We start from the raw sequence: 26731 nt of genomic DNA on the forward strand, positions 1-26731 counted from the left end.
TCAAGTCCAAAATCAAGGTGTTGGCAGAGCCATGCACCCTCCAAAGGATCTAGAGGAAAATACTTCCTGCCTTTTCCAGCTTCTGGTGGCTCCAGGTGTCCCCTGTGGCCACATCACCCCAACCTCTGCCCCCCATCCTCATGTGGCCTCCTCCTCTTCCTATAACGACACTCATCATTGCATTTAGGGCCCAACCAGGTGGTCCAGGACGAACTCAGCTTGGGACCTGCTACTGAATCACATCTGCAGACTCTTCCCAAACATGGTCACATTCACAGATTCTGGGAATTAGCACTTGGATATATCTTTTTAGTGGCCCCACTCAACCAGGACAGCAAGCGTGGGCTCACCTCTAGCTGGTCTTGACCCTAACCAGGCCATACCAGCAGCTGAGGCTTATGTCGCCAGCCAACCCCCGCCTGCCGTTGGAGCTAGACCACGGTGCACAGAGGTCTCCCCTCCACATCACACATTGTGGGGTGGCTCTCACCACCCCCCATCTCCTGTCATCTCCCCACTCCCTGGCTGGAACTGAGAGGGAAGGATTTCCCACCTTCTTGTGCCGCAAGGATGCCTCTTCCATGAAGCTTTATCTCCTCTCTGGCTGGCGATCAGCTTGACGGTCAAGTTCAACAGGTGTGATTCCTGATGCCCAAGTGGGAAGGGAGCTAAAGGGACTTAGGAAACTCTTCTTTTACCCACTTCAGCTTTCAGGACTCGATAAGGACATAAAAGCGAAACCCACACTCTTCGTCTCTTGCTGAGCTCCTGCTAAGGAAGCCCAGTCCCCCCAAGGCAGAAGCAGCCTTCGCTGAGCGGAGAAAGGGTCATGTACCTCGAGACACAAAAGAGGAAGGCAGAGCCATGTGTTCTGAATACCTGATCCCCTTCCTCTGGCCCCCCTTCTCACCAGCAGGAGGCCTCAGGGGCAGTTTTAAATCAACCCTACAAGAGGTCACCTCTATACACAATGAAGCGCACACAGCCTGAGGAGTTCTGACAAACGTCTCTACCCGCGTAATGGCAACCACCACACTGGATGTTTCCACCTCCTCGTGGCCCTCCGGAGTCGACCCCCCCACGCCCCCACCCCCGCCCAGCTCTGCCAGGTCTCGAATGTCAAATAACTGGAACCACACGGCGTGTTGAGAACTGCTCTTGATCTTTCCCTTCCCCTACAAGAGAGCACATTCAAGCCTCCAGTTCATCAAGCTTGGCCCATGAGGAAATACTTTAAATAAAAATTCACAGACTTGGGCGCCTGGGTGGCTCAGATGGTTAAGCGTCTGCCTTCGGCTCAGGTCATGATCCCAGGGTCCTGGGATCGAGTCCCACATCGGGCTCCCTGCTCCTTGGGAGCCTGTTTCTCCCTCTGCCTCTCTCTCTCTCTCTGTCTCTGTCTCTCATGAATAAATAAATAAAATCTTTAAAAAAAAAAAAAATTCACAGACTTGTATGTTAAAAAAAACAAACACCCCAAACCTGTTTCACTAGGTTGTTGTAAGGTTCGGATGCGATCAGGTGTAGGAAGTACCTGACACTTACTTAAAAGCTTATAAATGACAGCTGTCATTATTGCACCTGCTCTTTGCTCACTTTGCAGCCAGAAGTATCATCGGAAGACCCAAGCCCAACTGAGACACCCCAGTGCTCACAGACCTCAGCTGGCTTCATTACTGGCAGCTTTCTGGGGTCATCTCCCTCTCCTGCACCCGACCCCTTACCCTGCCCGCAGATACTTGCACCCAACTTCTTCCTGCCCTCTGAACCCACGGGGGACTTTTGCACCCCTGGGCCTTTGCACATGCTCTACCCCCTCCCCCTGGGGAACACCACCCCACCTCTTAAGACCCAGCACAAACGCGACCTGCTCTGTGAAGATATGTGGCTGGTGGGCTGCAGCTGCTGACAACTCTGTCTTCCTTAGCATCGAGCACTTCCTCTCTTTGTGTATTTATCATGCAAATTACTTTACTCAGCTGTGTAAGATAAACTGAGTCATTGGTCCCAATTCTTCACCCTGCTAGATGACTATTCTACAGCCCCATCACCTTGGGGCTTGCTATGGCCTTCTGGTAGGCAGAGAGTACTCTTCACCTCTTGACTTTGAATTTGGCAGTGTGACTTGTTTTGACCAATGGGCTTCTGCCATGGCCACAAGGAGACCATGCCCCCCACGTGACCCCTGGAGAACTGGGCAAAGAACCAAGATGTGTGGAGTAGAACTGGATCCAACCTGCAGCTCGGAGGCAAGCCCTGCTGAACCTGGCCTAGACCGGCTGACCCCACTGTCCTCACTCATCTGAGCCGCACACCTGGGAGCAAGACAGAGGCACAGAGTTACGGGTGCCTCATTACTCAGAATCACTATGCAACAGCTGCCTGTCCCCTCACCTCTTTTTATGACAAGCATGTGTAAGAGACCGTGTCTCACCCCCTCTGCCTCCCGAGCACCAGCACAGGGCTCACAGTTGAAGGGGAAGATGTTTTAGAAGGCCTTGTGAAGTTACCCATCACTCATTTCAGCCACTGGGAAGGACAGACAGACCTAACAGATCTAAGCAAGATGGGCCATCCCTGGGATAGCTTAGGGGTTAAGACCACAGGTTCTGATCAGTGGACACCCCAAGCTTAAATCCCAGCAGCTTCCTTAAGGGCCTGAGCCTCATAAAGTAGGGCTAATAACAGTGTGAATCCCAGAGTGTTGTTGGGAGTAGTAGATGAATTAATGTGGGTAAAGAGCTGGACAGGGCCTGGCACACTGTCGGCCCCAAAATGCTCCCTAGAATTGCTATGGCAAAGAGACTTGCAAGCTCACCCAAGAACTGCACTTAACCAGGGTAAGAACTGGAAAACTCTAGTTGCGAGAAATATCCTTTGACAAGGGCAGTTTTGGAGCATGCGATCTGCAGCTTCCCGCCTTAGCATGAGGGAAGGAAGGAGAACCACAGAGAAGGGGAGCAGAGGTGAGAACGTCATTCCCGATGACCTAGTCTCCCCCAAATTTCCAGAACTCTCCACTTTGCTCCTTTGATGATTCCAATCACAGATACCGCAACTGTGAGCTTAAGGAATAAAATGCTTCTAGTGTTAAGTGTATTCGGTTTCCTAATGGTAACCAGAGGCAAATCCAAATATGCATCGTTACTGTTGACCTTTTCCTTAACCAATCTTCTTGTAATTGGTCTTGTTATTTTAGGGAAAACCTCTACTTTCTATACATCCCTAATGAACTTTCAACTTTTTAAATATCTCCAAGCAAATAATAAAGACAAATTGGAATCAGAGAAGCCATGCAATTAATCTAAAAGAAGACAGGAAAAACGAGACCAAAGTAACAAAGAAGAGATGAGACAAACTGAAAACAAGGAGCAAGATGGCAGGTTCACCTCCAACTATGCTAAAGTTTGTATTAAATGTAAATGGTCTAAACAATCCAACTGAAATGCAGAGGTTATCAGATTGGATAAAAAGGCAGGGTGCGGTGAGCCTGGGTGGCTCAGTCATTAAGCGCCTGCCTTCAGCTCGGGTCGTGATCCCAGGGTCCCGGGATCGAGCCCCGCATCGGGCTCCCGGCTCCGTGTGAAGCCTGCTTCTCCCTCTCCCGCTCCCCCTGATTGTGTTCCCTCTCTTGCTGTGTCTCTCTCTGTCAAATAAATACATAAATAAGATCTTTAAAAAAAAAAAAAAAAAAAAGGCAGGGTACAACACATGTTGCCTATAAGAAGCCAACTTTAGAAAGCTACAGACAGGTTAAAGAAAAGGCACAGAAAGATGTAAGCCCACCGACATACATTCATTGAAAGAAAGCAGAGTGGTGGTATTAGCATTGAAGCAGACCTCAGAACAAGGAATATTTCCAGGGATGAAGAGGAACTTACTATAATGGTAATAAGGCCAACTCATTAAGAATATATAAAATCCCTATTTCATAATGGAGCTTTAAAATACATAAAGCAAAAACCTGGAGAACTGAAAGGAGGAATCAACAAATCTAAATCACAGTTGGAAACTGAAATTTCCAAATTACCATTTATTATTGTTTATGAAATATGAAATACTTAGGTCTAAATCTCACAAAAGATGATCGAGACCTATGAACCAAAAACTGAGCTGCTAAGAGAGATTAATGACCTAAATAAATGGAGAAATACATTGTGTTCACAGACCAAAATTTGAGGAACTCGAATTGATCTCTATGTTAAATGCAATTCCAATCAAAATCCCAGCAAGTTTTTGTGTTTTTTTGATAGAAATTAATGAGCACATCCTAAAATACATATGGAAATACAATGATCATAAAGTAGTCAAAACAACTTCGAGAAAAGCCCCAAGTTAGAAGATTTACACTGCAGCTCAACACTGTAATTACAGGACAGGAAGCAAAGCCGTGTGGTACTGGTGTCAAAAGAGACAAAGAGGTCAAGAGAACAGAACAGAGAGTCTAAAGACAGATCCACATGTAAATGGTCAAGTTTTTTTGCAAAGATGAAAGATACATTTGATGGGGAAAAGGAGAGTATTTTTGACAAAAGGTGCTGGAAGAACTGCCATATGCAGAAAATTAACCTTGATCTACACCTCGCACCACACACAAAATTTAACTCCACCCCAATCTTAGACCTAAATGTAAAACCTAAAACAATAAAACTTCTAGAAGAAAACATAGGAGAAAGTCTTTGTGACCGTGTGGTTAGGCAAGGATTTCTTAGATACAATATCAAAAGCACAATCAATAAACGAACAGATTGATAAACTGGACTGTTTAAAGCAAATACTGTAACACTGCCTTGTGGGGCTTACAGTGTGTGGACTATAAGAGCCCAAAGTCAAGGGGAGGGATACGTGGAAATATACTGTTGCAAGGGCCCTGCATTTTTCTGGAGTAATTCAATAGTAACCCTAACTAGGTTGCAATAAGTTAAAGATGCACACCGGGATCCCTAGAACAACCACAAAAAATGATGGTTCTTTCCATGGCCCCGGGCGGCGGGCGGGGCGGGGGAGCTACTGAAATATACTAGGTAAAAATACAGGAGAGCAACATCATATCAAGGGTATAATCCTAAATATATAAAGAAATCCTAAATATAGGGGTGCCTGGGTGGTTCAGTCAGTTAAGCAGCCAACTCTTGATTTTGGCTCAAGTCATGATCTTGGGGGTCCTGGGATTGAGCCCTGCCTTGGGCCCCGCACTCAGCAGGGAGACTGCTTGAGGATTCTCCTCCCTCTCCCTCTGCCCCTCCCCCGCTCACACACACTCTCTCTCTCAAATAAATAAATCTTAAAAAAAAAAGAAAAGAAATCCTAAATATATAAAAGGAATATAAAAAGGCCAAAAAGAAATATGCAGTCAGGGGCACCTAGAGGGCTAAGTCAGTTGATCATCCGACTCCTGAGCTGACTCAGGTCATGATCTTGGGGTCCCAGATTCGAGCCCTGTGTTGGGCTCCGTGTTCATTGGGGGCCTGCTTGAGGATTCTCTCTCTCCCTCTGCCCCTCCCTCCATTCATGTGCTCTCTCACTCTCTCTAAAAATAAATCTTGGAAAAAAAAAAGGGAAAGAAATGTACACTCATGTGGATGATGATATTATGGGGATAGTTCTTTTCTTCTGTTCCATGCCTAACAAAAACGTTTACAGTGAGCATGTATTACTTCAGAGGGAAATGTGCAAAACAGGAAAGTGAAAGAAAAATGAGTGGGAGGGACAAGGAGAACAAAAACAAGAAGGAAGAGAGGAAGGGACAGAGGGAGCGAAGGAAAACATATGGAGGGGATCTTGCAGAGCAGAGAGAGGAGGGAGAGGCTGGTGGGGCATTTGCATGCAAGCCAGGAGGCTCCCCCCAGCACCCCGCCAAGGCCCTGTTAAATGTAGGACGATGGCTGCATCCCGTGAACTTGGAGCAGAAGGAAACCCCCGTTAAACAGTCCACACCTTATAGCTGCACAGTCCGTGCGCACTATGAACCGAGGGCAGATGGAAGCATCTATTTACTGACAGCAACCAAATCGACCTCCAGCAGCTGAACAAGTGTGTGAGCAGCAAACGAAGTGCACACACCCACAGCCTCAGGAAGGTCGAGGGGCAGCCCCCCTGTGACCTGTTCCTGAGATTCATCCAAATGACGGAGTCAGGGAAATTTCCGGTTCCAACTCCTTAGAGTCGGACCTCTCTGAGTCAGTGTTGCTGACTGAGCCTGGAACAGGTCAGCGGAAGGGAAGGTTAAAAAGTTCCCATGAGTGACGTGATCTTGCTCCATCTGGAGAAAGAGCCAACTCTGGTGGGGAAAATGGCAGCTTTCTCCACAGAAGGACGTCTCCGGCTTCCCAGAATTCTTCATCAAAACGGAACGTACAAACTTTCCAAGGTTAACTGTTCTTTACTAACATTTCCCACCAATAAATTAAAGTCATCTGAGCCCCGGCTACTTCGCTTCTATCTGAGGTCGCCGTGGAGTGCCTGCTCACACATGGAGGCGGATGGGCCAATGAGTCAGTAGGAAACGGGAGCTTGGGCCACTGACTGAAATTCTGGAAGTACGTCAGCAAAGGTAAGCTAGCCTGCTGTGTTCACCTGGGAGACTTCGGAATTTTTTTTTTTTTTAATTTATCCTGGCTAAGAGGCACCATAAAAAAAGGGCTGTGTTTGAGTCTTTGCCATAGCACTTCCTTGCTGTGTGCCCCAGGGAAAGTCACTGCCCTTCTCCCTCCTCATGCCTGTAAATGAGGACAGTAAGCCCGATTCACCGCACAGGGCTGCTGGGCAGACACATGAGAGAATCATCAGGTGCTTAGTAACTGGTGAGTGCCCAAGGGTCAGGGTGCAAGTACGTGTTTAAGGAGCAATGGTGCTTACTATTAATATTAAAAATAGAGATTCCCGGGGCACCTGGGTGGCTCAGTCGTTGAGTGTCTGCCTTCGGCTCAGGTCATGATCCCAGGGTCCTGGGATCGAGCCCCACACCGGGCTCCCTGCTCCACGGGAAGCCTGCTTCTCCCTCTCACACACCCCTTGCTTGTGTTCCCTCTCTTGCTGTCTCTCTCTCTCTGTCAAATAAATAAATAAAATCTTAAAAAAAAAAAAAAATAGAGATTCCCGGCTGTGCATGCTCGACCCAAGGGCATTCGCTCCCTGGATAAGTCACGCTCTGTTAGCAAGCTCAAGGAAGGAAATAATAAAGGTGAGAGGCAAAAATCAATGACATTGAAAACAGAAAAATGGAGGAAAGCAATGAAACCAGAAACTGGTACTTCAAAAAGACCAATAAAATTTGACAGACCTCTAGCATGACTGATCAAAAAAGAGAGAGAGAGGAGAGAGAGAGGAAGGAAGACACACAAAACCAATATCCAGAATAAAAAGGAGCTATGACCAGACCACACAGACACTAACAGGCTAATGAAGTTAATAGTTTGAGCACCTCTGTGCATATAAACTCAACAACACAGATGAATGAGAAAGTTTCCTGATAAACCACAGATGACCAGAACACATCCAAGATGAGACAGACCATCCAAGAGTCCTCTATCTACTAAAGAAATTGAACTTGTTAAAAACCTTCCAGGGGCACCTGGATGGTTCAGTCAGTTAGGCATCTGACTCTTGATCTCAGCTCCGGTCTTGATCTCAGGGTCATGGGTTCACATCCCGTGTTGAAAAATAAAAAATAAAAATTTTAAAAAAACTTTCCAAACAAGAAATCTTCAGGCCCAGATGGTTTTACTGGTGAATTGTACTAAATGTTTGTAGAAGAAACAACACCAATCCTACATAGTGTCTTGCAGAAAATGAAAGAGGAAGAAATCCTTATCAATTCATTTTATGAGACCAGTATTATTCTGATACCCAAACCATATGCAGACAGTACAAGAAATGTGTACAGACCAGGAACATAGACACAAAAATCATCAACAGATATTAGCAAATTGAATCCAGCAATATATAAAAAATATACCATGACCAAATGGTGTTTATCCCAGGAATGCATGGCTGGTGAAGTATTTAAATTTTATTTTTAAAAAAGTATTTACTCAATCAGCATACTCCATCATATTAACAGACTAAAAAAGAAAAAACACATGATCGTATCAAAATTGGTGCAGAAAAACATTTGACAAAATTCAACATCCATTCATGACAAAAATGCTCAGAAAACTGATAGAAAAGGGAACTTCCTTAATTTGACAATGGATATCTACAAAAATTCCTTAGCTAGCATTATAACTGATGAAGAAAGACCAAATTACCTCCCTTAAGACTGGAAACAAAGCAAGTATATATATTCTTACCATATTCCTTTGCTACATTTTACTGGAAGGCCTAACCAGTGAGATATTCCAAGAAAAGGAAATCACTAGCATACAGACTAGAAAAGAAGAAAAAGAACTATCCCCCTTTGCATACATCATCATCTATGTAGAGAATTTTAAGTAACCTATAAATGGATAGAATTAATGAGATTAGCAAGGCCACAGGATATAAGGTCAACATATAAAATTCAATCATATTTCTGATTAAACAACTAATAGCAGAAATAGGCAACTAATAGCAGAAATCCTGAAAATAATACCCTTTACAATTGCTCCTCCAAAATGAAATACTTAGGTATAAATCTAACTAAACTTGTACATGACTTGTAGGTTTCATCAAGTGCCAATGAAAGAAATTTTAAAAAAGGCCTAAATAAAGTGAGAGAGATACTGTGTGTATGGACTGGAAGATTCAATGTAATTAAGTTACAAATTCTCCCCAAACTGATCTCTAAGTCTTGACACATTTCCAAACAAAATTCCAGCACACCTTTTGTAGACAGAGGCAAGCTGAAACATGTGGAAACCAAAGGACCCGGAAGACAGAAAAAAATTTTGAGAAAGAGTAAGACTGAACTCACCCTGCACAGTCTGCCCTTCTCTGGGCTCTCCCACCCCCAGCTCCTGTCCTGTGACCCGAGCACTCATGCTGCGTCCTTCCCACTCCCTGGGCCCAGCGTCCTCCCAATGACCGTGAACTCATAAAAGTGGTCAAAATTCAAAGTTGTCCAAATTCTCACCTCCCTTCACTTCTGATCTCCCCGCAACTACAAACCAAATTTAAATACCTGGCATGGAGTTGGTGCTCAATAATGGTTTGAAGAATGAATAAATACACTTGAAACTGACCCAAGATCTGATTCTGGTACTGGTTAATAGTGACTTCAGGCAAGTATATTTTTTGGTAGTGGGGGAGGCTGGTTTATGATGATGGAGAGATTGGCCAGGGCAGCGCGACCCTCAGACCCCATCTGTACCAGTACAAATCCTCAGTACAGATGTCTCCTTATCCATTTACAGTACTAAGAATAAACTGGCAAAGCCCCTATAGACATAGTTATTAAGTATCAATTAGGATTCAGGCTGGAACCATCCAGGGTTTGGAAAATTTTTCAGATTACTTTCCAAGTGTTTGATGAAACCCCAAAGATATTTTTCCCAGGCATACTTTCCCCAGAAGTTGGAAACCCATAAGTATTTAAAGGAGAATTTAATCCTTAAGTTTAGGCTTTGTTTGTGCTGAGCTCATCCCAACGGAATGGCACACGATGCCCAGGAGGCTCGCACGCCCCATATTTGAAACGTGCAATTAGACACTTGCGCTTCGGATGCACACAGTGAATCCCATGGTCCTTCTCAAACCAGGACTTGAATTCCAAGAGGGTGTAGACTTGGCAGATGTGCTCCTCAATTACTGGAATCAAAGAAGCCCCTTGGGTTGCAACAAAACCAAACTGCAGGTCTTGGGGAACCAGGACCCTTTGTCTTCAGGAAGCGGAGGACGGCGGGGGGCTCCAGCCATCCTGGGCTGGCAACTCAAGCTCAAGACAAAGTATTTTAAACTTAGAAAGGAAAGGGGCACCTGGGTGGCTCAGTCAGTGAAGCATCTGCCTTCAGCTCAGGTCATAATCCCACGGTCCTGGGAGGGGGTCCCACACTGGGCTCCCTGCTCAGCGGGGAGCCTGCTTCTCCTCTCCCTCTCCACCTGCTTGTGTGCTCTGTCTGTGTGTCAAATAAATAAATAAAACCTTTAAAAAAAATTAAATAACCTTAGAAAGTAAAAAACACCCATTGGGGAAAACTCGGAATACACATACAGATAGATTTTAAAAAGCAACCTACAAAGACAAGCAGTGGTGATGGTTTTAGACGAAGGTTATTTGCTTTTAGGGTTTTGCCCTGGGCTTTGGGAACTGGCTCTGAGGGTGGCAAGTGTGTCTCTGAAAGGGGTGGTGCAGCTACCCGAGCATCGGCGTGGGCCCCTCTGGGAAAGCTGTAGGCACAGGAGACGGGCGGGGCTGCCCTCCCGGTGGGCAGCGGGATGGTGAGCTGGCCGGCCTTGTCACTCACGCAAACTTCATCCACGGTAAGCAGACACCACTCTCTGCCCATCCCCCAGAGGCTGTGACACCGGGGTGGGAGCCAAGCACAGGACAGACGAGCTATGCCACCACGGACCGAATGTGGGGACTCTGCAAAGCCCCGCTAGCTAAGCTTCATTTTCCTTGTTTTCGAATGGGACGAATCCTGCCCCACCACCCCTAAGGATTAGGAGGATGTGTGTCAAGACTCAGTGTCACCTGGTTAGCCTGGCATCTGATTACTCAGCACGCCTTCAAAAAATGGTAAACAGGAAGAAAAGGGTTTTATGTTGTTCTGAGCTATGGGACTGTATCCTTTGGAGAATAACTTGGGAGTGGACACAGCATTATTAAAACTGGCACACTCTGGATATATTCCTGTGACCTTAAATCCTCCTACTGTGAATTTCAACACAAAGTGACTTTGAGCACATCAGAAGGGTTGCGTTAACCCTGCAGCGCGTTTAAAATCGGGACAAGAGCTCCCACGACTGGCATCCTCTCTCATGGCGGGGAGGAATAAAGATCGGTATAACTATTTTGGAAAACTGTGTGGCGTTGTCCACAAACGCTCAACACAGGCCTACCCTAAGACCCTGCACTTCCCCTCCCGAGTGCACACCCCGGAGAAACAAGCGCACACACGTATGGAAGACAAGGAAGAGAATCTGCAGAGCTCTGGGCACCCCTCCGTCAACAACACATGCACCCATACGCCGCGGTCCGGTTACACCGTGGAATACTACTCAGTGATGAAAAGGGGCAAGCGACTGGAACCAACCACCGTGTGGGTTAATTTTAGAGAAATAACATCAGGTAAAAGAAGACATGAAGAGTGCATACCCTGTGATGGCATTTACAGGAAGTCCCAAACAGCCAAAACTGTCTCCAGCAGCAGTCCTTGCCCAGGGGTGACTGGGGCCATGGAGAGAGACATGTGGGGGTGTCACAGCAGGAAGGGGTTCTGGAAGCCGGATGCTAAACCCCCTGCGATGCACGGGATGGCCGGGCCACAGAGGCCCCACGTGCCCCCAGTGTCCAGCGTGAGAGCCCAGGGGAGCCCTGGGGAGCTGGAGCAGCTCAACACGTCCACATGGGTGTGTGAATAGGCAAGAAGCCACAGAGCGGCACGTTTCCAGGCGATGCGCTCTGCCGCGAGTGAGCCCTCCCTCCCTCTCCAGTGCCGCACAGCCTGGCCGTCGCCCCCACTTAAGTAGGACGGGACATTTCAGTCAATGTATCACTTTGACTCAAGTGAAATTAAAGGGCTGGGTTTTCGGGTATTCCAAGGCAAACACGAACCATATGAACATGTAGACTCACGGTAGCCACTTGGTTCTCTTTCTCAATATTTTCCAAACCACGGCCGTCGCAACAAAGCACAGAGGCGTCTGGAGTTGACGCTCCCCCCACCCCAAGATTTTATTGCTCTGGCACCATCGCCTGGGAGAGCTCATCATTTCCATGAAAGGGGGGCCTGCCCCCCCAATTCCTGCTCAACCAGCCGCAGACCTGCTCAGGGGTGTCCGCGCTTGGCGGGGGCAGTGTTGAAAGATGCAGTGTGGGTCATCTGCTCAGTGGGCCGGGAGGTCACTTCAAAAGGGCCGGCTTGCAGTGCAAGTCCTGAGCTATGACTTAATCCCATCCAGTCCGGGCAAGAGTGGGCCAGCGATGCGCCTGCCAGACCCTGCAAGGAGGTCCTGCTGGGGCCACCGCTCCAGGAAGAGAACACTGAGGCTCTGACCGGGGAGTCGTCCACCCCATTGATTCTCATTTTTTTTCGGTGAATTTTATTTTCCCTTTGATTCCTATTATATACGGCCACCGTTAGGACTGACACCAACACACTGAGAAGGGTTTGGTTGTGGGAGAACACTCAGGAGTCAGAGTAAACGTGGGTTCTTTGGGCACTGGGGACAGAAACAACTCCGTGCCCCAAGAAGAGAAATCAGGCAACCACTTGCTTGTGAACAATGAGCGTGCTTGCGGGCCAAGGAGATGGACACCTCCGAATTTCTAAAATCAGTTTCTAAAATGCAAACCATTCTTCAGACACTGAGACTTCCAGAATTCAAATAAGCTGTTTCCAGGAGAAATCATGATGGGTGAGGCTCTTACCTGCAGAGATTAGGGGATTAGGGCTAAGGAAGCTGGTTGCAGCGGCTGGTGGCGACCACCACAGCCCAGTGCTATGACCCGCAGTCATGGTCAGCACCCCTGGGCCCATGCCCCTGCCAGCCTCGGTGCTCGTACCCCTCTCCTCCGCCCTCTCTCCTCCCCTGCATCTCCTCTCCCTTCCCACAGCCTCACCACCCCTTCTGTGCCCTTAATTGGTCCCAAAACAGAACTAAAGCACATTTTAAACAGCTGTGTTTATAGAACGAAATGCGTGCTTTCTTCTTGTCGTAAGTGTTGCATTGAAGATCTTTATTTATTTGAAAACAAATCTTTGGTTGCTCCAAATCTTAGGTTGGACTAGTCTTTGGTTTATTTTTCCTGTACTCTAGTGACCCTGAGTTGTTGTTTTTTTTTCTTAAGTCCCCTTAAAGCTATAAAGAAGAGTAGACATAAAAAAATAAAACCCAAGGCATGTGTGCAGCCGGCCCTTGACTCTGCCTCTGAACCAAAGAAAGGCAGTGGGGACAATAAACTTCCGACGGAGTTCAGGATGACTTCCCTGAAGCAGTCTGTGATGGGGTTGCCCACCACCCACTCACGCTGGTTTTTTTAGTGGAAATCTGGCCAGCCGCAAACGTCTCTCCACCCTGCCCAGCTGTCTGGGTTGAACAGAAGCATCCAAAACGGACAAGACGGCAGAATTCAAATGAGGGACCAAGGAAGCAGAGTCAAAGTGGGAGGCAGGTCAAAGGCAGAAGTGCAAAGGTGAGCTATGAGCAACGAGGCCCCAGCCGGCAGCCCTGCAATGACACCAGGAGGGCTACCAGCGTCCGGGGCTGCTGACCCCAGGGCCATGCTGGGAGAGCACATCTATTAACCGGCCTAATCCTGTCCCTGATGCAACGTGGCAGTGTCACCCCTGGCCATTTCCGACCAGATGCTGGGCCAGCTCCCCAAGGTCAGCAACTGGTTAGCGCAGGGGAGTTTGGAAACAGGCTGTGTGGCCTCAGTACCCTTTTTATCGTCGTTACTTTGTTGCTTTTGTTTTAATTGCTACAAGCATGGAGAGCTCACGCACATGTTCCCTTCCGTTCTGCGGCAATATCCACGGGCCTCTGCCACTCCAGTTTACTCCTGGGGGCTGAGCTCAGTAAAGCAGGGCAGGCCACAGGGACGGGGCCGGGAGCACCTGCACACAGCACAGACTGGAGCCAGCCCCACTGGTGCCAACTCCCCAGCCACACGAGGCAGATACAGACATACTCAAGGGGGCGCCAGAGGGCCAACCGCCTGCAAAGAGCTCAGAAGCAGGCCGGTCCCCAGCAAGTCTGAGCTACCACGGACATCTTAAATAGGAACGAAACCAAGCCCTGAGCCAAAGGAGAATCTGTGTGCTTGAGAAGGGAGGGCAGGCGGGGATGCTGGAGAGACGTGCTGAGGGCACGGCAAGCAGGAGCACGCAAGGGGGACCAAAGAGGATGCTGCGGAGACGTGCTAGTCCCGGCACCTTGGGGGGAGGTCCCCGTCCGCAGCCCAGATGGCGGCTCCATCTAAGTCCGCGCCTCTCGTACTGAGCGGCAGGGTGCATTTGAAGCCACAGGAAATGGGATAGCCTCCTAGAAAGCACATGTTACTCACTGCCAAGTTAATTTACACCTTTCCAAAATGAGAACGCATCTTCTGTCACTGCATCACCCGCTCAGAGGGCTCATGTGCGGGCCTCAGGTGGGAGGGTGGGCATCTGCTGGGAAGCTGGGGCACCAGCTTATTCTCCGGAGCGCACGGGGGGACGCCGCTCCAAGCTGCATGTGGTGAAATAAAGCAGGAAGCACGTCCAGCCCTGCAGGGGTCAGAGGCTACCTAGACAGCCGTCAATAGAGGGCTCCCTGCGCCAACACAGACACACAGCTCCGGTGCAGAGGTCCAGCGACTGAATGAGGAGGGTCAGTGCTCAGGTCAGCAAGTGAATCCACATCTTACACGCGGGGCTTTCAGTCTTTTTTTAAAGCAGAGAAATAGTTTTTCTTAAATCACATAAAAAATCCCAAAATTTTCAGAAAATACACGAAGAGGTTTGCTTTCTTTGAAGGACAGCGGGGAAACCCAACGTCCATTCACCAGACCCAATCCCAGAATCTTGGGTGATCCCGAACACTGAAAAAACCATGCAGATGGCCGGGCAGCAGAGACCAAAACACCTTCCTGGTGCGTTAAAATGCTAAAAAAAAAAACAAAAAAAAAACCCTTGTATTAAAAAAAAAAAAAAGACAGGACAAAACCAGTGTTGAGGTTTCTCTGGTTCCCAAATGTGCTGAGAGCAACATGGGCATTCCTAAGCCCGTCCGGGAACTCTTCAAATGTACACTTTTATTTCGTTGAGTAAACGAAGCTACGCCAATATTTTGTCAGAAAACAAACAAGAAACTTCTCCAACAAATGATAAATAAGACAAAGGGCAAGCCCTTAAATGGGAATCTCGAAGAAAGTAGAGTCTATAAACAAATGAGAATATTTTCAGCACTATCACTCAGCGTGGAGTCCTACAGTTGGAACACAGCACTGCACAAATACCATGGCCGTCAGGACCGAGTGCATTTCCTTTCATGCACACACAGGGATTTAAAAGCGTGCTTGACCGTTATTTCTCCAAGGAAAGATGACTTGACAAAATGCTCGTGTTCAGCAAATCAGGACTTAGCAAATGATCCCAATTACCACCAGCGAACGGCAAGAGACAACCAAGTCTGAGAAACAGAATGCGTGTGCAACTCGGAGAGAACCGCGCAGAACAAATCCTCTGGAGGAAGGCCCCCCGGCCCCCCGCCTCACCAGCTACCCCGGGGTGCCCCTCCTGGGGGGGCCGCGCAGACAAGGAAGTGAAAGACTGCGCCAGGGGACGAAGCACTTGGGTGCTGGTTCATCGTTTACTCCTCAAAATTCATAACAAACATCCCCACAGAGTAAAGCCGGGCTATGAGGTCAATTTCATGTTTCAAGCAAATAAATTTTCCTCCAAAAGATATAAATAAGATGGGAAGGGCTAGTCCAGAAGATGAATACCAACACTTAAGGAAAAAATCCTAGCAAGCAAGAGAAAAGGCTGGCTTAAGAAAAGCCATGCCAGCTTAGCAATGTACTTGACTGGTTTTAAATGAAAAACACGATGTCCCGTGTAGAGTTGGCTGTGAGCATGTGGTCTTGCTGGTCACTAGCTATTTTTTTAAAAGTCACATTTTTAAATGTTTTCCAAGTCCAGTGACCCTCAGGAAATTGGTGAAATGAGCACGGTCTTCACTAGGGACAGTCAACAAGCATTAACAGGAAAGCCGGGGCTATTCTGTCCGGTCCTGAGGAACTAAACAGACCATGAGATATCCATATATCCACACTGATAATGCAACTCACTGATAATGCACGTTGGTTGGACAGCTGTGCAGTACTTAAACCACTGGTTTATTTGCTTAACCCAAAGCATCCCACTTTGATTGCAATCTTAGCTTCCTAACCAGTTGGCCTGGTCAAATGCAAGCAGCCTATGGGAGCAATAAACAGAAATTTCCACGAAGGGAAAGACAGAAGATGGTGCGTCTGCTGATCACAAAGTTCCTGCTCATGGGGCCCACGAATCAGACCATGAGGATGTGACTAACTGCGCTGAGAAATGAAAGCAGAATGCTTCCATAAGCCACCTGGGCAACTGAACTGTGTTATTACAAACAGGGCGATGGATGAGATGACCACCATTTCTCATTCGGAATGGAACCCACAGTACAGGGTGCGCTTTTCTTGGCTACTGGGCAAACACACTAACCAGATAAACTTCGGTACATTCTTCCCTGTAAGAGAACTTCCAAGTCGTGTTAGTGATCATTCACACATTAAAGAAAAGCCTCCCTGTAATACACTTCCAACAGTTCCCTAGCATTCACATTGGTTTAAAAGATGCCTATAAAGACAAAGTCATATGCTCATGTAGGAAAATCACTTAATCTCTATCCCTAGCACCAAGGTTAATGGTCCAAGTTCTAAGTGTAAATGACCTACAACCTGGGAAAGAGTCTATGAAACTTACAAAAATACTAAACATTGCAGCATAAAATACTGAACGCTGAGTTCAAAATCTCAAGAACAGATAACACGTGGGTAACAATTCACTTAGGACCCTAGAAAATGTTGGATTTGCTACAATGATCTTGTTCTCTATCCAGGGGCCAATTATTCACTCCAGGGACAAAATGAGAACTCTTGATTCCGAGCCAACGTCCCCTCGCGACATATTCTGTCTGCAGCCGGGTGTGCTGATCCAAGCAAAGACAATAGGGGAGCTCCACCTGTCTCACACACTTACGATCTGAGGAGGTAGGTGTTAGGTGCGAGGTTACACATGCCGCCTCCTTCAAACAAAGCTAGCGCTTATCTTAAACAAAGGACGTATGCACACAAAGGGTAATGGAGGAGCCCTTTGCTGGCTACCAGAAGGCTGAACTGAAAAGTCTGGATTCCCATACGGGGCAGCAACCTCCAGAGGGAATGTGGTATTGCTACACATTGCACACGGACCAAGATGCCGAAGGCCCCACTGGACTAATTCGTCTCCGCCACTCTTGAGATCTTTCAGTTTCTCAACACCTCAGTCGTTTCCAGTGGATTTTGGCCTAGATGAAATGTATGCCTTAGCAACCTAAAGATTCCGTAGAAACCCGTCAATGGTACTTGAGGGGACATTCTCTCATCTAGACACATAAGATGTGTTCTGAGACTTGGAAGCAGGTATCAACAAGGATGTTCTTTCACCTCCTGTTCCAGATTCCTGTGAAAAGGCATTCTCAGATCAGAGGGCTTTGTTCTTGAGAGGGCACCCAGTCCGACTTACAGGGGACAGTCCAGCGACAAAGCCACTGACCCTGCTAGAGGTGAAGGACCAGCACAGTTTAGAGGCTAGGTGTGTACTGGGACAGGTAAGCCATTCGCACAGCAAGGACACGACCTGGATCACAGTATCACCACCCAGAGCTCAACGAAGTGCTCCAAGGTAGAGCTCAATGTCATCTTTGGCTGAGTTACTGCTGGTAGGGGGTTGCTTCCCCCAAAGTGAATCTGGACTCCACACACCATGTGTTCCTAAGAGCCTAACTATAAGTCAGCCAAACAAATCAGATTAGGGTGACAACAGGTGAGTGGGCTAAGTGGACAGTGTTAGGACTGTGACTTTAAGAGTAAGCTATGAATGCGGTGGCACAAGGCGATGATTAAGAACACCAGCTGCTCAAAGAGGAGCTTGGGGAAAAGGCTTGCTTGTCTGCGGATCCCAGTACATTACCGTGAATTGTCTGCACGGGCTGGAAGTGGGGGCCCCCCAGGCCCGAGAGCCACTATGGGTGGCCTGACCGCACATGGCCCCTCTCCTCCCCATCTCTTCTGTCTGGAAAGGCTTCCTTTCCACAACCCAAGGGTAGTGCCGAGTCACTGCCAAGATGCCCGAGCAGCACGATGTTCAGCTGTGATCTGAGGCCACCACTCTGGCAATGCTGACCGCGGTGGGGGCCAGGAACAGCGCAGGGACACTTTACCTCCCCTGTCCTGCTACTGGAAGATTCAGAAACTCCATCTCCCCAAATCACTAGTTACTAACATTGGAGATATTAAGCGAGCACAACCCGAGTCTCAGTTCATCTGGTTGGAGGGCTCGCTGTAATTCTGGGGGTGGCCTCGCGCCCCCCGGAACTCCAGAGACAGGAAGAGGCATCTGCAGTCAAAGAAACACCACACACAGCTTTAAACCAACTTTGTGATTTTTATTGATGGGCGACAACTTCTGTACTCCTAGAGATCACTAAACTGTGTACAATTAGAGACGCAGCGTTATAGAAGAGCAGACAGCAGAATTAAACAGAGCGACTTAGGGAAGTATCAATCTTCATTATTTTGCCCATTGTTCATTACGTGTACACAGAAGCATGAATGCAATTTGAAATCTTTTAATAGCAATAAAGTTTACAATCACCCATCTATGTGGACTAACATCTTAACTCCAAATATCTGATCTGCATTGTGTACGTAAGCAGCTTCTCATCGCACAATTATTAAAATGTATTTTTCCTGTTAGGAACCAGCAACTTATTTTTTGTATTTACGTTTCTTTTGAAGAACTATTTCTTCTCTGATAACTGGCTCATTTTTATTGTTTATCAAAAACTAAAGGGTGGGAAGGAAAGTGTGATGGATTAAAAAATTTATTTTTTTAAGGAAAGATAAAATTCATTTTCACAAATTTACAAGTGTTGCTGGTGCAGGATTTATTCTACTAAGCAATTAGAATGGGAATCAAATGCAAGTCCCCCTTCTTACTCAGGAATCAGCATTATTTCAGAAACATGGGTTTTGTGTATTTTCTTAAATCAAGCGAGTCTGTTTGAACCGAATGATTTTGATTTGGAAGGTAGACGTCAACGCGAACTCTTGCGCACAAACCCCGAGGCGTCTGCTTTCCATTCTAGCCCATTTCTGCAAAGGAGGAAGAGTTTCTCTCTAGAGAGCCGCTAAAGAGAGGGAGGAAGTCAGAGGGAGTCGGTGTCTGCAAGCGGGCGTCAGGCACACAGCGCGCAGGCGGCTACAGCAGGTCCACACGGCGGTAATATAGGAGGTAGGCTGTGCGCTCCGCAGTGGGCTTCACCACCTGGTACTGGTTGATCACCTTGACCGCCTGGTCATCGATGCGCAGCCAGCCGTTGAGGCCGATCTGGAAGACATCCGTGGTGTAGTGGCCGCCCGTCGCACTGCTGCCGTGGTGGTAGACCACTGCAAGAGAGGCCCACGGGCGCCCCGGTGAGAGAACCGCTCCCCAGCAGCCGAGGGCGCCCGCCTGACGCCCCCCCAAGGCCACTCCATGGGACACCCCTCACCGAGGCAGGCGGGACACAGAGACGTACGTCACTACACAAAGCTATGTCACATAATCAAAAACTCCGCACGATCTACAAGATAAAGCCACACGCATGTATGTCAATGATGTTTTAAAAATGTTTAATGCCTCACAAACACAAGAGACGCCAGCTCGGTGGGGCTGTCCCACCATTTCGTGTCCACTGCTGATGAGAGCACACAGGGACAGAGCGCGAAAGGCCCCCCAGCCCCCACCGAGCCGCCAGCACCACACACCGACCAAGCCCCAGAAACCCAAAACGCTCGTGCCCTCGATCTAGCCAATCCTACTTCTGGACGGCTCTAAAGAGAGCATCTGAATCTCGGACAAAGAGGTCATAATGGTGAAAAAACAGAGACACCTAAATACTTGAACTAGAAGGAATAATTAGCGGATTTTATCACAATAAGATGGACAGAGAGAGGGACTGGGGACATAGGAGTATGCCTGTGGAAAAAAACAATGAAAAACCGAGAACCCCAGCATTTCTGTGACTGTCGTTACGGTGAGTGGACCGCACCGTCTCGGGAGGGACAGCAGGGCTGTGACGTGGGCAGCCCCACCAACACGGCACTAGTCATCACCCTTTTTCCTTTTAAAAAACGTTCTAATTTTCTCTGTCTTAACAAATAATGCCAAAATAATAATAAAAAATACCAGTTTTTATGTATTTAAAAAAAAATTCTGTAATTCAATCAAGAAGCTTTAGTCAAAGGCCTAACACACAACCACTGGAAGCTGCAGTCGAGTCACCTAAAGACGCCAAAGGCTGCATCCTCCCCTCCATGAGGAGGGGCGCCGAGGGGCCCAGGCAGCAGTCAGGAGCCTGGGTGAGGGAAACATCCGGGGGGCCAGCAATGTGGCCGGGCGAGCTGGGTGCTACCACCAGGGGCAAAAAGGACAGGCACGTGGCGAGGCACAGTACTTAGGTGGTGGGAACATCACTGGGCTCTGGTGGCCGTGGTCACTCCTCAGGAGGACCCAGCCAGCTCCAGGCCTGTGGCCACCGCTGGTGGGAGGACAGCCCCTCTGGCAAAGCAGCCTCTGGGGGCTCAGAGGACGCCACGGCTCTAGCCCTGGGCATCCCCGTGACAAACACGACTGGCCACCCGAGGGCGGAAGACTGCAGGCCAACCAGGCAGGAAACCAGCAGCAAGACCAGCACAGGCGCTGCTGGTCACAGTGATCAAACAGCCATCAAGGGCGTGGAGGAGGCTCGACACGAGCAGTCCCCCTGACCCCAAATCTGCTTTAGGGCTTTCGTTCTGAATTTTCCCAAGACCTACGTGACTTGGGCAAGAGTTATATAAAGTGACCGATCAGTGGGATTTAAAGGACCTGTGGTTTAACTCATCTGTATCTCCTTCCAGACACTTCCATTCGAAAACCTCCAGAGCAGGCACGGCACACGGCTGGGGTCTCGGAAGCGGCAGCCCAGTGACCAGGAAGGTGCACCAGGACTGCAGGTGAGCCCCTGACTGAAGGGGCCTGGGCAGCACCGTACTCATTTGCTCTCTCGGTCCCGCAGTCAAAATCATTTGCACCAAGTGCTTCCTTACCCACATTTTACAGAAAATTCCAATCAATTGAATCCAGTGCCCTTATTTCTGAGATCAGAAGCTGTGAGAGGAGGAATCAGGAATGCAAGCGACAGCCCCAGTTCAGATGCTGGGCCACGGCTGGCAGGCGGAACAGGACCACACTGGGGCTCCTTGAGCAGGAGACAGGGGATTCCTGCACCTCGCCCCGGATCATCAGCCTTCCCTGGCAATGGCCTCGAAGGGCAGAGCAGCAGGGAGGCAGCAAAGCAGCACTTCATTTCCCCCTGGGACCTCGGTGCCAAGCTCCCTGAGTGGGCCAGACCCTAGGGCTCCTCCGGCCCCCCCAGAGGCAGTCTGCAGAGCCTGAGCGCCAGCCAACGTGGCACGGCTTCCATGACAAGGCAGGGCAAGGGAAGGGCTGGAGACACCGCAGGAGTGGGTGGCCACCCTGTCAGGGGAGGACCCATGATCAGCTCTGCCTTGGGGGAGAAGACAAAATCAAGGGCAGAGCTGCAGGAAGAAAGACCTGACCGGGCCAAACCCCTCCCAGTGCAGCAGACACCTCACCCACTGATCAGGGCCCAACCCAACTTCCTAAACACGCAGGAGGGACCGGCGGTTGCAGGGTGAAGCCCGGCCATGCCACCGTGGATCAGAGCGGAGAGTGTGTCTCTCAGAATTTGGGTTTCTTGTTTTGGAAGATGGGGACACCACCACACATCTCCCAGGATAGCTGCGAGGAATAAATGAGATACTACAAAAAAAGGTACCTAGTAGCAGAAAGGTTCAATAAAAGTGTGAGGGTCAATGAACGGTCATGTTATTTTAAATTACAAACAGGCTCACCAAAGGCAGCACAAAAGGAAGGATAACAAAGCAGTTAGAAAATTCTAATAAAAAAGGCCAGAAAGCACACGCAGTTGTTGCAAACGGTGACTACCAAAAGAGACATAAAGCCTCAAAGGCCCAGAGGAGTCAGGCTATAAAAGAGGAAGGAAGGCAGAAGGAAGGACACAAGGTGCCACAGGAAGCGCTGGGGAGGAGGTAAGAGGTCTCAGGGTCCCCAGTTCTGGGGCTGGGGTTGCCATCGCCCCCCTCGGAGGGCTCTGAGCCGGAGTGTGGCAGCCCAGGAGCCCGGGCGAGCCAGCGCAGTGCGGGAGATCATCCGGCGGAGCATCCGTGTGGGACCCGCTCTCCTGACCTAACCAGGCCGCTGCACGGTACCGCCCCGACAGGCAGCACCCCCCCAGGCACCGCGACTGCCGCGGCAAAGGTCGCACCCTCAAACTGCCAGCCCGGTGGCCTCACACTTGCCCCTCTGATTCAAAGACAGATACGATGCTAAACGAGGACTGGATTCACTTAGAGCCAAAAGGATATTCTGTCGAATTTCAAGCACCGGATGTCAGGACAAACACACATTTTCAAAAGATGTATGGACTTAGCGAGCCCCATGGGGACAGCAGTAGAGAAGTCTATTCTCTGTGTTAGGTGGTATTATAGCAAAACTGTGCCTGGGCATAAGCCCTTTTATCACTGCTTTAGTAAGGAAATAAGAGACAAATTTACTTACCTGCAAACAGCCTATAGGTTCTGTGGCATTTAAAATTCTTATTTTTAACCCCTGGAGAAAGCAGTTCTGAAAAACAAAATACCAACAGCTGCAGTCTATAAAAGCACTTGAAGAAAGGCTCAGAGTGACAGAAGCAGAGGTGACAACAGTCCCCACTCACATGCACCACCCGGCAGACCAGGAAAACAAAACCCACGGCCTCCCCTCGTGTACGCAGGCCCTGCCCTTGGGGGGCCGGCTGGGCAGTGCAGCCACGCACGTCCCCAGCAACCAGTGGGGAAGAAAGAGAAGAAATACACTGAGCCCACTGAGCTCATGCTAGAAGCCCCTTAGAAGCAGATATTCTCAACTGGAAAAGAATAACGCTGCCCACTCTGCAACAAAACAAAATAGCCCCAGGAAACCTAAGAACTGAAATATTTTATACGTGAGTCAGACCACAAAACTTCCACTGTGTGAGAGTCAGATGGTCTCTCCAAAGAGGCACTGGCCCACCAGCTGGGCAAGCGGGCAGCCCTATCCTCGGGGCCCCGGGGCGCCCTGAAGGAGGAGCACACCTGCAGACGGACCCCTGTCACCGCCGTTACCACCAGCCCCTCTCATCCCCCACCCACGACCCACACCAGGGCCTCTGGTTCTCCCTCAGCTCATTTCTCTTTCTAGAAAGCATTTGAAGAGGCAGCTGATATAAAAACACACATAACCAGCAAGAACAGATCTGTAAGTAAAATCCGTGTAGTCAGTCCAAACAGGACATGAGGGAAGATGCAAGAGCGTCGGGCACAGGATGCCCGCTGGGCTGGGTGCGTGCTCCCCATTCCCTGACAGACAAGGCAAAACAGCAGACGACTCAGTGTGTGGCTCTCAGCTGGCACTGCTTCCCCTTCCTGGTTCTCAAACGGGATCAGGAAAACACGCTGCCTACGAACGAAGCAGCTCCACGAGTGAGGGTAGGAGGGACAGTAGCCCGGCCCAGGGGGTCGGAGCCGCCAGCTGCAGACCGGCTGCGGAAATGCAGCGTCCCTGCCTGGGCTCAGGTGAGGCCGGCTAGCCCCAGTTCTAGAGTCACTGGGCCCGGGAAGGAGTGGAGCGTGGTCGTGCTGTGCGGTGGGGATGGGAGGGGTGGGGAAGGCGACAGCTTCCTTCCTCTGCAAAACCCAGGGATGACGTCCCACAACCTCTTGCCCGTTTTCCACACTCCTCGCTATTTTGAGATCTGCCTCCAGCTTGTTCCCAATCAAGCCCAGGACTGCACGGCACCTTTTTCACAAATCCCGAAGCTTTCAAGGAAAGTTTTCCTTCAAGCTGCGCTTTTACCAAGACAATCTGAACTTGGTGCTCTGGTCAAAAGGCGTCGAGGCTGCTGAGCCCCGGGTACCTGTAGAGACTTGTGGCTGACCGAATGCCACAGACCTGACCCTGTGTCACTGCAACGAGAGGCTGGGAGGAACCCCCAGGGGCCTATGGGCAGCGTTCTCTCACTTCACTGAAAAAGCTTATTTCACCAGGCTTGGCGGGAGGTGTTAATACTTAGTATAAAGAAAATGATTTTGTACCACTAATCCATAAAATGTTTCTAAAAAATGATGCTCATTTTGACGGACAAAATCTCTACTTTTCTAATCTAGTAAGATTATGTGGCTTATTCATTTTTGCCTTTATTTTTCAAGCGCTACTTTGGTGCCAATTTTAATACAGAGGTCTGTTATAAACCAAGAAACGAAAACCAGAAAGCCCTAAAAGAGAACTTCCTTACTCTCGACATTATACAGAAACACTAAGTGCCAAGTCCACGGGTTCCCGGGACAACTGTCACCATGAGTGCCTTCGCCCTGCATGTCTGTTACCTTTACTGATTTCCAAGTCCACAGGATATTCAATGTTTTTGATGAGCTTCTGGCATCCACCAGTCTTCTCGTAAACAAACCGTTTGAGGTGCAGCACCAGCACGGGGGGCAGCTTCTCCAGAGTCACTCTGCGACTTATCTCCACCTGAGGCACAAAGCAGAGCAGGCCCCACGGCGCCTTACTCCACGCGGCAGCAGACGCATGTCCGTCACACGAGGACCCTCTCTGAGAGCACTGCTCAATCCTTGCTGGGTCGAGGGAGCTCCTGAAAACCTAACATGCTGCTAAGAGGCCTTCTGAAAGCGACTCACATTCCTCTTAGAAAAAGGCAAACATCCCTTTAAACACAACTGCAGATGACCCCATGGATCCCTGAGCCCCTGTGTGAACTCCACATTAAGAACCTTTGCTCTGTGACATTCATGACGAACTGGCACAAAAATTAAAAAGCTAAGTTAGCAGCAGTACTTTACATTATGTATGTACTAACACGCTTTTTAGTAAGTCCCGTAGCATTAATCAAACTGAGGCCAGAGTGTTTCTCAACTTAAGTGTTCTTTTTTTTTTTTTTTTTTTTTTTTTGACAGAGACATAGCGAGAGAGGGAACACAAGCAGGGGGAGTGGGAGAGGGAGAAGCAGGCTCCCCGCCGAGCAGGGAGCCCGATGTGGGGCTCGATCCCAGGGTCCCGGGATCACGACCTGAGCCGAAGGCAGACGCTTAACGACTGAGCCACCCAGGTGCCCCTCAACTTAAGTGTTCTAAATAACCCAAAAGCCATCTCTTCTAACCATTAGTTTTACAAGTTTCAGTTTTATTTATATGCTCCTTATATGCTTTCACAGGTCTAACAAATGCTGCTTTTCATTAAAACGCATCCTCACAAATAATTTATTCCCTTTATTTACTGTTCTTTGTACTTATAAACCCTTTGATGTTTCCTGTATTTACATGAAGAATACTTCTGATAGAAATAGTTGTTTGAGTCACAATCCAAAAGATAACAGCATAGATAAAAAACCAAGAAAGCCTTCAGAAAACCACATACCCCTCTGGCTGGAGGTGTCTTAATGGGCACCTGGCTTCCCACCCAGACTCTGATCCCAGGTGTGGGACCACCCAACACACCTCCAGATTCCCATCCTGTGTCTGTACCCTGGTGTCTCCACACCCAACAAGAACGTGTGAATGATGGAAAAGTGTGGCTACAGCTCAACAGTTAAAAACCAGGATTCTGACAAGTGGACTCCAGCTTCCCCATTTGTGAATCGAGAGTTGGACGAATGTGTCTCTGGGATGCTTCTCAGTGTTGGCAACCCAGGATTCTGACCTCAAGCTTTCAGGCAACTCATTAAGTGGCTAATCTGAAATTCTTCCATGTGTTTTGGGTTTCCAGACAAACTGACACACACTATTCTTCACCCAACAAAACCAGACCTTTTCTACACAGCAAGTGTAGAAAACTTGTAGACGGTTCCCACGGACCTTCATCGTGTGTTCCCACAGCAAAAAATCTTATGACCTTAAAATATAAATATATTAAACTGGGTATTTTAAAAAGTAAATTTAAAGAAATCACATTCCAGAAAATGTGATACTTGCTCTTTCCAGATATCCCCACCACATACGAACTGTCCAAAATCTTCCTTTCTCAAACATCTGCTTTTCTGAGTGTTCTTGCTCTTGATCTGGTAACACACCACCATCACGGAGCTGGGACAGCCCATTTTCTTCCTCAAGGGTCCACTGAAATGCCTCTTCTTTCCTGCATCCTTCCTCCACCTGCCATCTAGAACAAGCCACCTTTTCCTCACGCTCTCCACCTCTATCTCATCTGCACCCTCCCCGACGTCCACTGCTAACTGCAGCAAGAGTGAGAGGAAAACCGCCACGTGAGGGGGCTTTCCTGGCAGCCCGGGAAAGGCAGAAAGCCGCCTGCGGGAGGAGCGCCCACCGCCCACCCCCCCACCACAGGAGTCCACAGGAGAGCAAGCGAGAAGAGAGGCACGGGGGCCAGGAGAGCGACACCACCTCTGGGGCCACAGCTGCCACAGAATGAGCCAAGTACACAACTCAGCCACACGAACCAACCTCCCTGAAAACAAATACCCACTCTCTCTAAGTTCCACTGCCAGACTCAGCTTACTCACTTAAGCCAAGTGCCAAGATTCTGTCTCTCACTCCTACCACTTTTATTTTTTAAACAAAAGCGCCCGTGGGAAGCAAGTCAGAAAATATGGTGGAGGATTAGGCATAACTATGTGTGGATCTCCCAAGAGGCTGGCTTGATCAGTCCAAGCAGGAGGCCCCAGAGGGACCGAAGGGTCTCCATGTCCT

At 48.7% G+C, this 26731-nt stretch overlaps 1 protein-coding gene and 1 long non-coding RNA gene across 3 annotated transcripts in view; one reads left to right on the top strand and one right to left on the bottom strand.

Moving 5' to 3' along the window:
* The first annotated feature begins 5383 nt into the window (after positions 1 to 5383).
* On the top strand, positions 5384 to 24807 carry LOC145717509 (uncharacterized). The gene is made up of 2 exons (XR_014140772.1): positions 5384 to 6553; positions 20804 to 24807. It is a non-coding gene; the product is annotated as an uncharacterized LOC145717509 (long non-coding RNA).
* USP10 (ubiquitin specific peptidase 10) overlaps positions 18286 to 26731 on the bottom strand; it is a 75774-nt gene continuing 67328 nt past the window's right edge. For both annotated transcript variants that reach the window (XM_081806303.1, XM_081806304.1), the window contains 3 exons: positions 24395 to 24539; positions 22548 to 22613; positions 18286 to 19309 (listed from right to left, as the gene is read on the bottom strand). In XM_081806303.1, coding sequence (XP_081662429.1) covers positions 19122 to 19309; positions 22548 to 22613; positions 24395 to 24539 — 399 coding nt within the window. In that variant the 3' untranslated portion in view covers positions 18286 to 19121. The remainder of the gene's footprint in view (positions 19310 to 22547; positions 22614 to 24394; positions 24540 to 26731) is intronic.

This window comes from Leptonychotes weddellii, chromosome 16 (assembly GCF_054177405.1).
Source record: "Leptonychotes weddellii isolate Sample4059 chromosome 16, ASM5417740v2, whole genome shotgun sequence".
Classification (NCBI taxonomy): Eukaryota; Metazoa; Chordata; class Mammalia; order Carnivora; family Phocidae; genus Leptonychotes; species Leptonychotes weddellii.